The sequence below is a fragment of a genome, unplaced genomic scaffold (assembly GCF_019419815.1).
Source record: "Pyrus x bretschneideri cultivar Hongxiangsu unplaced genomic scaffold, Pyrus_bretschneideri_v1 Contig8, whole genome shotgun sequence".
Lineage (NCBI taxonomy): Eukaryota > Viridiplantae > Streptophyta > Magnoliopsida > Rosales > Rosaceae > Pyrus > Pyrus x bretschneideri.
The window spans coordinates 842,455-853,670 of NW_025999820.1; the positions used below are offsets into that span (position 1 = coordinate 842,455).

At 37.7% G+C, this 11,216-nt stretch overlaps 2 protein-coding genes and 1 long non-coding RNA gene across 3 annotated transcripts; 1 reads left to right on the forward strand and 2 right to left on the reverse strand.

The window, feature by feature from the left end:
• The first annotated feature begins 3,938 nt into the window (after positions 1-3,938).
• LOC125473222 lies at positions 3,939-7,770 on the forward strand. The gene is made up of 5 exons (XR_007255087.1): positions 3,939-4,153; positions 5,691-5,940; positions 6,185-6,423; positions 6,511-6,704; positions 6,818-7,770. It is a non-coding gene; the product is annotated as an uncharacterized LOC125473222 (long non-coding RNA).
• A 728-nt stretch (positions 7,771-8,498) lies between these two features.
• LOC125473134 (pectinesterase inhibitor 9-like) lies at positions 8,499-9,228 on the reverse strand. Its single transcript, XM_048575536.1, has 2 exons — positions 9,211-9,228; positions 8,499-9,076 (listed from the first exon to the last, which is right to left on the reverse strand). The coding sequence occupies exons 1-2, from the start codon at positions 9,226-9,228 to the stop codon at positions 8,648-8,650; spliced, it is 447 nt and encodes a 148-aa protein (XP_048431493.1). The 3' UTR covers positions 8,499-8,647.
• Positions 9,151-9,953, reverse strand: LOC125473075 (pectinesterase inhibitor 9-like). Its single transcript, XM_048575353.1, has one exon. The coding sequence runs from the start codon at positions 9,933-9,935 to the stop codon at positions 9,300-9,302; it is 636 nt and encodes a 211-aa protein (XP_048431310.1). The 5' UTR covers positions 9,936-9,953; the 3' UTR covers positions 9,151-9,299.
• Positions 9,954-11,216: the final 1,263 nt, after the last annotated feature.

Genomic DNA, 11,216 nt, shown 5'->3' on the forward strand with positions numbered 1-11,216 from the left:
TGAGTAGGACCATACCTTCTACACATATGTACTGGACACACATGTCTATACTTTTTGAGCTCCTGTATTGTTTAAAACTAAAATTGAGACACAACCTCGACGTTATGCATGTTAAGAAAAATGTATTTGACACATTGGTGAGCACCATTCTAGATATCGAGGGCAAGACAAATGACACGATCAAAGCCCGTCTTGATTTGGAAAGAATGGGCATACGGATGGGTTTATGGATGAATAGGGATAGTGATAAAGCCAGAAGGGATCTTGCGTTTTTTTCCATGAAACCGAATGACAAAAAAAGAGTTTTTAAAGGTTGTATCATCTGTAAAGTTTTCCGATGGGCATGCTTATAATATCCCACATTGCGTGAATGTTGACGGGTTAAATTTGCTGGACTAAAGAGCCATGACTTTCATGAATGCCTACTTTCTGTGGGTATTCGACACCTATTGTTGGAAGATGTTGTGAAGCCAATCATGTGATTGTCCAGATTTTTTTTCCCAACTAATGGCAAGAACGTTGTGAAAGATAAACGTTAATCAATTGCGCCATGACATTGTCCAACTCCTATGCAAGTTTGAGATGATACTCCCTCTAACTTTCTTCACAAGTATGATTCACGTGATGGTTCACTTGTCGGAAGAGGCATTGCTTGCTGGTCCTGTCAACTATCACTAGATGTATCCAATAGAAAGGTATATAATCCTCATCATTTGTTTATTCATCATTAACCCATGCTTACTAATTTGTATTGTATCGTTTTATTTTAGCAGGCTTCTTAAGGAGTTGAAAAAAAGTGTACGCAATAAGGCGAAGCCCGAATGATCAATTATAGAGGCTTGGGTTCAATATGATTCGCTTACATTTTGTGGAATGTATTTAAAAGATGTGGAGACGACATTCAATCGTCATCAACGCAATAATGACGGGGGTGTGAGAAAGGAGAAACTTTCTATTTTTACCCAATATGAACGACCCTTTGGAGATTCTGTACGAGGCGACTTGTTTTCCAAAAATGACATGGAGATAACGCATTGGTTTGTATTGAACAATTGTGACGAGACAATGGCATACCTAGATGAGCATGAAGAGATGATGAAGTGAACATTCATCACATTTGTATGCCAAGAAACATCGAGAATTGTTTCCACAGTGGTTTCTCAAATATGTAAGTTATAAGTGTTTTGTATTTGACATGTATATTGTAGTATTTAATTTTTTTCAAACTAACAGGTGTATGATTTTGTATAATGTTAGGTGAATAAATTGAAAGCATCAAATTCCCCCACTTACATGAAGAGTTATGTAACTTGGCATTTGGCCCAATTCGTGCTGAATTGTTCTCGGGTTGCCATGTTAACGATATCAAGTTTTTTGGGCTGCACGAGATGACAGGTTGTGCTCACAAAATAGGGTTGTCCATGTCCCAAGTGGAAGTGAAAGTACAAAAATTGATACCTATGGCAAACTAACAAGTGTCATGCAATTGCTTTACAAAGACCGATGCCAAATGATCATGTTTAAGTGTCGATGGATTGATACAAACCCAAATAGGCAGGGAAGTGTTAAAATTGACCATGGCTTACTATCTTTGAACACTAACAGAACTTGGTATGAGGACGACCTTTACATTTTGTCAAACTTGGCAAAACAGATTGTGTATCTAGATGACCCTAAAATCGAGAAAGGTTGGAAAATTGTTTAGAATCTGGATCAGAGGAATGTGTACGCTATACCAGAACAAGGCCATACTGACAACAACGTCGCTGACCAACGTTTAGAATCTTCAATGGAAAATGATGTAGAAACACTTCGAGATACAAATCTTATCCAAAAATTGTTTTAGTTACAAGGAGTGGCTTCAATCAAATTACCGATTTAGTCAATTACAATTGACCTCGATTGTTAAACCCTACGCATAAAACTAAGTGTAATTTCACATCTTTATTTAAAATTTATGAAATTACATTTGTACCCCTGAATTTTACCCAATCCAGATCCTTCTTTTTGGATTCTCTTCCTCTCCCTGCCTGCACGTGGCAGCCCCCTAACCCATCCCTATCTCTCTTTCCCCTTACTTTGAGTCAACCCTCTCCCCCTCTCTCAGCTTTTTCACTCACTCTCTCTCTCTTTCTTTCTCTCTCTCTCCTAAAGCTCTCTTGGTTTTCTCCCTTCCCGGCAACAACTTACACACATACACACCTCTTGATACCATCACAACCACACCATCCTGATCACCTAGACCTCTCATCCCTGCCTCATCTCTCTGATCTCTCTCCTGGCATTATGTACCGCCACTGTGCATGATCAACGTTGACTTTTTGTTGACTTTTTTTTGGGTTTTGTCCAGGACATCCTGGACCCGTTTTTAACGTCCATTTTCCCAAATTCAATCGTTTAAGTATAGTTTTATTATAGGTGCAATTATTAACGGTGTTTCTGTCCTGCCTATTTCATATGGCTCTTCAACTATGGAGTATCTGTGAGTGGACCCTTTCTAAAATGCATGTTTTAATAGTAAAAATGAACACATGAAAAGCATGATTTAATGATTACGTTTTATGAAATGTTTATGAGTAAATTAGATTTACACTTTATTATTATCATGCTTTACCAAGAATATTTTGGAATATCATACTTTATTGAAACTTATGTTCTTTGTAGTATATATGATGGATGACTATATGCTATTAAGATGTTTTTGAGATATATGTTTATATTGGAAAGATTATATTCAATGATTTTTGGTGCTTATCTAGTGGTCACATATATGCCTTCGAGTGGGTAATGTAGGAGCCTACGGGCGGATCGATACTTATATATGCCTTCGGGTGGGTGTTGTCGGAGCCTACAGGTAATTGATACTTATATGCTTTTGGGTGGCTATTGTTGGAGCCTATGGGCGATTGATATTTGATGTATTTCTGAAGGAAGGCCTTTGGGCGAATGAAGAGTTTTATGTGCCTTTGGGCAACACTGATACCACTAGTTAGCACATTATATACGGATATGTTTCATGAAAGGTTTTATGGTATGCTAGGGTTTTCAGCAAATCAATCACCTATTATGTTATTAGTTTTCATAAAACTTTGGGGGTTAGTATGTTGATAACTATTTCAATATTATTTATATATATAACTTGGTCCACTCATGTTTGTTTTACGCCCCCTCAAGACATAGGAACGAGGCGTACAATCTGAACTACGAGGCATTCCCCTACCAGTGATATCATATCATCTTCTCTACTTTGACATCTATTGTAATAGCACTTCTCTATCTTACCTTCCATTTGTACTCTGGATTAGTAGTATCTCTGAACATGTCATACATTATCATTATATACATTGTTTGCAGTTGAATATTATTATAGTATTTTGTAAGATTTATATTTGAATATTACTTAAAGTAGTTACACGTGAAATTTATATGCATGTTTTACATGTTCTCAGCATATGCATTCATTAAATGGCTTGCAGACATCGGGATCAGGGCGTGTCATCGATAATCTTCTATGATACGATGATGAGGTGGACCTGAACGACGATGGTGACGTACCTATCGAGAAGGAGGATTGGGAAACCGAAAGTGATGATAACGAGGATAGCGAAAGTTATTATAGTTCGGATGATGAATAATGCAATTTATTTATGACTTGTTATATAAAACATATTAAATGATTTTTTTTGTAATTTATTTATCTTATGGTATAAATAAATTGTTTTTATTTGAATAAATATAAATTTAAAAAAATTTCACCCGGGTAAATTAAATTTTCAACTCATTACGCGACAAACATGAAAATATTCGTTGCGTAAATCTATGTGCGAGACAATTAAATTCCCTTTCTTCGCGCAAGGAGGTGAAAATTTTGACTTTCTGGACGGGCACGAATATAATTTCATGAAAATTTGAATTTTTTGCGCGACGGATATCTTATTTTCATCACGCAAGAACCTCGGATTAAATTGAAAACGCAAACACTTTCCCCTCACTAAATCTCTGTCACCATCCCTCTCGGCCTCTCACCATCTTGCCCCCTCGTACTCTCTCTTCCTCCTCCGACACACCCTCACCGGCACACACCCCTCTCCGATGCTCCACAGTCCCGTACCCAAGCCCACAATTCGGTCCACCCATCTCCGCTGCTAACAAGGTAAATATTTCAATTTTTTTTTAATTTATTTCGATTTTCGTTTGGGGAATTTGGAGTTCCAGCTTATAGAGCATTAGATTAGAGAATTAAGGGATCGATTTTAGGGGGATTAAGGCTTAGGAGCTAGGGGTTGGATTTTTGGGGATTAGGGTTTACAATTTTTCAGATTTTTGGGGATTGTGTGGTGCGGGTTTGTTTAGGATTTTTGCAAATTTCAAACTCAAACTCCTTCAAGTCAGACTCGTCCTCTTCCTGCTTTGTGGGTAATCACTTTTTCTCGTCAATTTTCGCTTTTGCTTAAGTGCTTTTTCTGGTTTTGTTCAATTTTGGGAATTGGCACAGAGCTAGGGTTTGTAAGACTTTCTGAAATTTTGAAGATGCTAAATTTCAGACCTTTCCCACCCAAAATATTGAAGGTTTGTATCAGAAATTCGGACGGTGTTACTGAAACCCTAAAAGCTCTGTTTGTCTGAACCCACACAGAAATCTTGTAGTTCTTCAGTAAAAAACTTTGAGTTTTCAGAGTTGGTAAATACTGATCATTATTTTGTTGGGGACTTTTTCCTCCAAGTGGGTTTTGGGGATTTTTTAAAGGTTTTTTTTTTTTTTTTCCCCGAAAAGTTGGCTTTTTTATTTGTTTCATTTTATTGATAGTGTGACACGTTTTATGCATTTAGTGAAGCTTCATTAAGGTAATTTCTTGTGGAATTTCTTGTAATACTGTGCGATGGCGTGCCATATATGGCTTCATCAATTGGTTAGATCTGTTGGAAATTGTAGTGGAATTGTTGTGTTGGAGAGTTCTGTTGGTGTAGTTCCAAGTGTTTGATTAAAACGCATGCCTAGCCTTTGTAACGAAGCGGAATCCTTTCGTCCTTGAACGTGGAAGTCTGTGGTTCAAGTTCCTAGGGAGAGATTAAGAATGCATTGCTAATTTGCTACAGCATCTATGAGATTTGAAGTTAATTTGGTACATTATATGTTTCTGTCAATAAAAGTGATACTTGTTTCTATTCAATGTGATGGGATTTCTTATTTTCTAGATTTATAGCAAAGACTTGGTTTTGCTCGGTGTCGGTGGGGGAGGGTTTTAAACTTAGTATTCAAACAATGTTTGTTTCGATATGAATTTTTTGTTTCTGCATCCGACTTTAAGTTTTTAGCATAATTGTATTGAGTATTATTTTTCTATTTAATAAGTCACACAATCTGATGCGATTTGTTTAATATCTCATTGGATCAGGTATTATTTGTTTTAAATTATTTATTTTTCTATTTAACAAGTCACACAATCTGATGCAATTTATTTGTCACGAGGGAGAGAGTAGTACAGATTCAGTTATGAAAATAAACTCTTGAAATAAAAACCTGTGTTCTTGTAAATAGTATAGAAAAGATGTTACCTTAAATAATGATATAATTAGCCTTTGTTTGCCGTTTCAATTAGAAAATGTGTGTGTATATTATGGATCTTTATGTGGGGCACGATATATATATGCATTGAATTTTTTTTTTTCTAATTGTGCAAATGTTGCAGCTTATTAGAAGTCGTAAGGCGGTGATGATTGCACCCTGTTCAATTCCCTCGCCTCCTATTTCAACCGCCACTGCTCTAGCAAACATGGACCCCAGGCCGGTAGATCTGGTTGGTCCCCAGGTCTTCCAGGCGGTCGCGTCATCAGCCTATTCAGTAGCGTTATATGTTAGTACTAGGCGTGGTCACTGCCGCCCCTGCACAACCAACAGGACATCGGCATCTACTACTGATGCCTCGGGGTCACAACAAGGTAAAGTTAAATAACGACCTTTATTGCCTTGTGAATTTAGTTATTCATATATTAAGTGCAATCAAAATTTTTACACACTGCAACTATGCGTTAGGTCCAAATTTGGCTTATTCAACTGTTGTGATTGTTGTTGGATATCATATATTATTCATTACAATGTCCAAGGTTTGGGAATTGTTATAACTTTAGGGGAGGTTTTGCCTATAATTTGTAGTGTTTGTTTGACTGTTTTTTATTTTTTCAGCAAAGAAAAATACCCAGGGACCTTATTGCTAGTTGAAGACGGCAAAGGTCACCCGAGTGACCAATGGACGTATCACAATCGGATACGACAATCGGCATCAGGCTGCACCAATGCCCGAGCAGCATAGCGCATTGGCCCACAACATTGGTCACGTCGTTCGGACCTATTTCCCTATGCAATGGAAGTCTTGGAAGGCCATGCCAAACGATGCGAGGATAAAGGTGCGCACTTATTTGTCGGTAAGTATCCTGTCTTTTTATTGCTTTTCCTTTAAATTTTATATATTTATATTACTTAATGTATGTAAATAATTTGTTACATTGCAGATGAACTACAATTTCAATGACATCAACGACAATATGTCGGCGTACGTCAACAGGCTCTTTGCTGAACAGTACAAGCAGTGGAAGAGCAACCTGCACCAATATTTTTAAACATATGATCTGCAGGTCGTTCTTGAGGAGGGTTGCCCGAAGGAGTTTGAGGACTGGGAAGATAATTGGGTGTGGCTCTGTATGTGGTACGTTTTTTATATTAAGTCTAAAAGTATTATACTTTTCTTACTAATGTTTATTGATTTTTTTTTATATTTCATTTAAATTAGAACTAATACGTTTATTTTTTGTATAACAGAAGAAGGCGAAAGCCAATAAGATCAATTGGGAAAATGAGACTATTCTCCACCATTTGCATTCGAGGCCATTCTCATATAGGATGGAGGCGCGGCGACAAGTAATAATAAAGCTTTTCATATTCAATTTTTAATATGTCAGTAATATTAAATTTTTTTTTCGTACAAACATTTTTCTTATCTTGTTCTATTTAGGGGGTTCAAAATTCCAGGAGATCGATGTCTTTGGAGACATTTATGTTTGACCCGGGAATAAGTTGGCTGAGTCCCTTCATGTAAATATTCTTCAATTGTAATTAATATCTTACGCATTCAAGTATCATGGTTATTATTTGAATGTTATTATTAATATTTCATGTTATATTACATGGGCAACGATGATGGAGAAGAGGCAGTTGGTTCTTTAGGAGTCCGTCTCCCAGCTTCCTCTCGAGACTCCGTTCAAGTATGTGGATCCCCCCGAGGATGCGAGGTTTTAGATCCTTACAGACACCTTAGATCAAACTCTCGGGCGAAGGCCAGGAATGTATTGTAGGGGGATGGGGAATGCCTGGCGGCGAGAACCTAGAGCCTCTTCATCCTCGTAGTTGAATGATGAGGTGACAACTTTGACAGCTGAGGTGGCCGACCTTAAGACTAAGCTCACCTCGTATAAGAGTCAGATGTCACTGATTGTATAGGCCTTCAGTCAGTCCGGCATTTGTCTCCCCAATATCCGTCCCCCATTGAGGTTCGAGCCCCTTCAACCCGAGCATGCCCAGAACTCCGCCCCTTCAACCTCTGAGCCTGTCGTCAACCTCGAGCCCTTCTTGCCCCAATCTTTCCACCCACATGCGAATGACGACCCCGTAGATTATTCCACCTTTTTTTCTTAGTTGTTTAGTCCCTTACTTTTAAAACTTTTTCCTTGTACATACATTTTATTTTTATTTTAAATAAATTATTTTTCTCTTCATTACATTTTTTTTATTTCAATTTAATTTTATTATTTTATTATAAAATTAAACCCAAAACAAAAAATATAATTTAAAAAAATATATATATATTTTTTTTTTTTTTGCGCGACGAATAGCTTCGTCGTGCATACTTTTTTGCTATAACTCACTTTCATCACGCAAGGACAACATGTTGTAACGCAAAGTTTTTAGAGATGAATATTAGTCGTCCCAGGTTTGTATCTTGACATTTTGTGCGACAAACATAGTTGTTCCTAAAAATTTGGTGCGACGAATGAGGAACTGTCGCACAAAGTCTTTCTTCACGATCTTTGAGCGATGGATTCTATGCGATGAAGTTTTCGTCGCGCATACGTTTGTGTGACACTATTAAGTTTTGCGCGACCAATTTCTGTTCGTCGCACTAAATGTTAAACGTGGTAGTGTGAATTGATTGATAATTATATCACATCAAATTCAATAACTTTTTTAGCACGCATAGTCAACCTACCTAATTGGTAAAGGTACATATATATCATTTATATTATGTTTTGTAAAAATCAGCTAGCCATGTAGAGATCAGCTTACTGTTCTATCTTCTTGAATCGAAACTTTTTATTTAATTTCCTTCTGTTAAACACCTTATATAAGTAGCATATTGTTGACCCTACAAACTAAATATTGGGTACAAACACATATATATCAGGAACAAATGATTAAAGAGAAATTCCACGGACTAAGAAAAACTTGGTATTCACATCCCTTCATAGGATTGACTGTGTGTATTCATGCATTTATATTAACATACATCAACAAGTAAACACATCAAAGAACAAGAAGATTAAACAACCACAACACAAGAACAAAACGCACGAGCCCTAAAAAAACCCTAGCCCTCTAAGGTTTGTTTGCAGCTCGATACCTTGCAGCAAATCTATGAAACAAAGCAAGCGCGTTGCTCGTCACCTCAGCCACATTCACGATCTTCCCCTTTATCGTAGCCTTTAACTTGCTCAAGTTTTTCACCGGCAGCTCATCCACACAAGTGTATGCATCAGTCAAAGCTGTGCTCACCCAAGTCTCCACGTTACTTATGTGCCAAATCAAGTCATCCCCCACAGTTTCTTGGCCAAAACGACGTAGTTCCTTGATAGATCCACTCAGTTGGTCCACACTGTCATTGATCTGCTCCAAGCAGTCTTGCACGACTTGGTATTCCCGGGCCCTGAGCTTCTTGAGCTCTCCTGCCACCTTGAGGACGTAGGCTCTGGCATACCGTGCACGGTACAGGCTCATGGACAAGGCGTATTGTGCCAGCTGCTGCGGCTAAATATTGGGTACAAACACATATATATCAGGAACAAATGATTAAAGAGAAATTCCACGGACTAAGAAAAACTTGGTATTCACATCCCTTCATAGGATTGACTGTGTGTATTCATGCATTTATATTAACATACATCAACAAGTAAACACATCAAAGAACAAGAAGATTAAACAACCACAACACAAGAACAAAACGCACGAGCCCTAAAAAAACCCTAGCCCTCTAAGGTTTGTTTGCAGCTCGATACCTTGCAGCAAATCTATGAAACAAAGCAAGCGCGTTGCTCGTCACCTCAGCCACATTCACGATCTTCCCCTTTATCGTAGCCTTTAACTTGCTCAAGTTTTTCACCGGCAGCTCATCCACACAAGTGTATGCATCAGTCAAAGCTGTGCTCACCCAAGTCTCCACGTTACTTATGTGCCAAATCAAGTCATCCCCCACAGTTTCTTGGCCAAAACGACGTAGTTCCTTGATAGATCCACTCAGTTGGTCCACACTGTCATTGATCTGCTCCAAGCAGTCTTGCACGACTTGGTATTCCCGGGCCCTGAGCTTCTTGAGCTCTCCTGCCACCTTGAGGACGTAGGCTCTGGCATACCGTGCACGGTACAGGCTCATGGACAAGGCGTATTGTGCCAGCTGCTGCGGGCTTTGGACGGTCACATTGGGCTTGATATACATGGAGAGGCAGTGGACGCATAGGTCTGGATAAAGCGTTGTCCGGCACGAGGCCTCGATGTAGGCCTGACCATGGGAACGCCAAGGCTGATCATTAGAAAAGGATGGCTCTACAGCACTCAGAAGTGAGAAGATCGAGAGGAGGACTACGAGCAAGGAGAAGCTCAGTTTTGCCATTTTTTATTGAGATTTGGACTGAAGTTTGAGTTTGGATAGGGAGATGTGATGGAAAAAGGTGATTTTATATAGGGGAGGGAATTAGGGTTTATCACATGGGACACATGGCTAACTTAACGTGCGCTTTAAGTGCATTAAGCTACCACAAATCTGTGCATATATGGATTATTGTATTAGATCTCTTCTCTGGGAGAGATATATGAATAGCATAAATAAATAGAACATAGTAAAATCAGATTGGATCAAGATTATGGATGACTAATTGAGAGATTATGTGTCCGCCAACTATATTATATATTTTGACATCCAAGCAAGAAGCACTAAGGGAACAACGTTAAGTAATGCCTGTAAGTGGTTAGGACGACCTATATCAGATTGGATTAAGATTATGGATTACTAATTGAGAGATAAGTATGTGTCTGCCAACTGTATTATATATTTTGACATGCAAGCAAGAAGCTCTATGGAAACAACATTAAGTAATGCCAAGTGGCTAGGACGACCTTTGACTGCACTTGTGCTTATCCAACATTTGTAGCACTTCATGGGAAAGATCATGTGTTCGTATACATTTGTTGCCATGTGAACTTAACTATTGTTTAAAACTCAATATTTAATGTATTAAAAGACTAATTGTTCGATTTCCACATATACTCCTCATTAATCTACCATCTTTAACTTCATTACAAAGAAAAATTATGTTACGAGACGAAAAAGCTTCGTCTGTATAGAATACATTTCGTCTGTTTAATATTTCCGCGATGGAGCAACGTCGACCAAATTTCGTAGGGTCAACACCGTAGCGTAAAATTTTACTCGACGGACTTTCACATCCGTCGGTTAACTATAACTTTAGCTGACGAATCGTTCGTCGTGTAGCAATCACATTATGCGACGGACATATCTGAAAAGACGAATAGGACCTAGTCGTCGTTTTGTATTAAAATAATATAAAAGTACACTATTCTGTCGGTTAAAGTAAGATTTACCGATGACTGTTCCGTCGGTTATGTAACTTTGATACTAAAAAATTATAAATTTATTACTTAAAAATAAAAATTTATTAATTAATAAGATAACTGCAGATAAAAAAGATATGAAATACGAAAATTAAAAAAATATATTGCAACCTAGAAAAATATATTGTCTAATTGAAACAAAATATATACAACTAAAAAAATTGTTTATTCAAACATATTACATAAAAATAAGGGTAAATTACACAAAACTACCTCAACTATGGGTTAAACCACAATATCATACCTCATGTCTTAAAAATTA

What these genes read in the sequence shown, in the direction of transcription:
- LOC125473075 (XM_048575353.1), bottom strand. Translation starts at nt 9,935, where the DNA reads ATGGCAAAACTGAGCTTCTCCTTGCTCGTAGTCCTCCTCTCGATCTTC.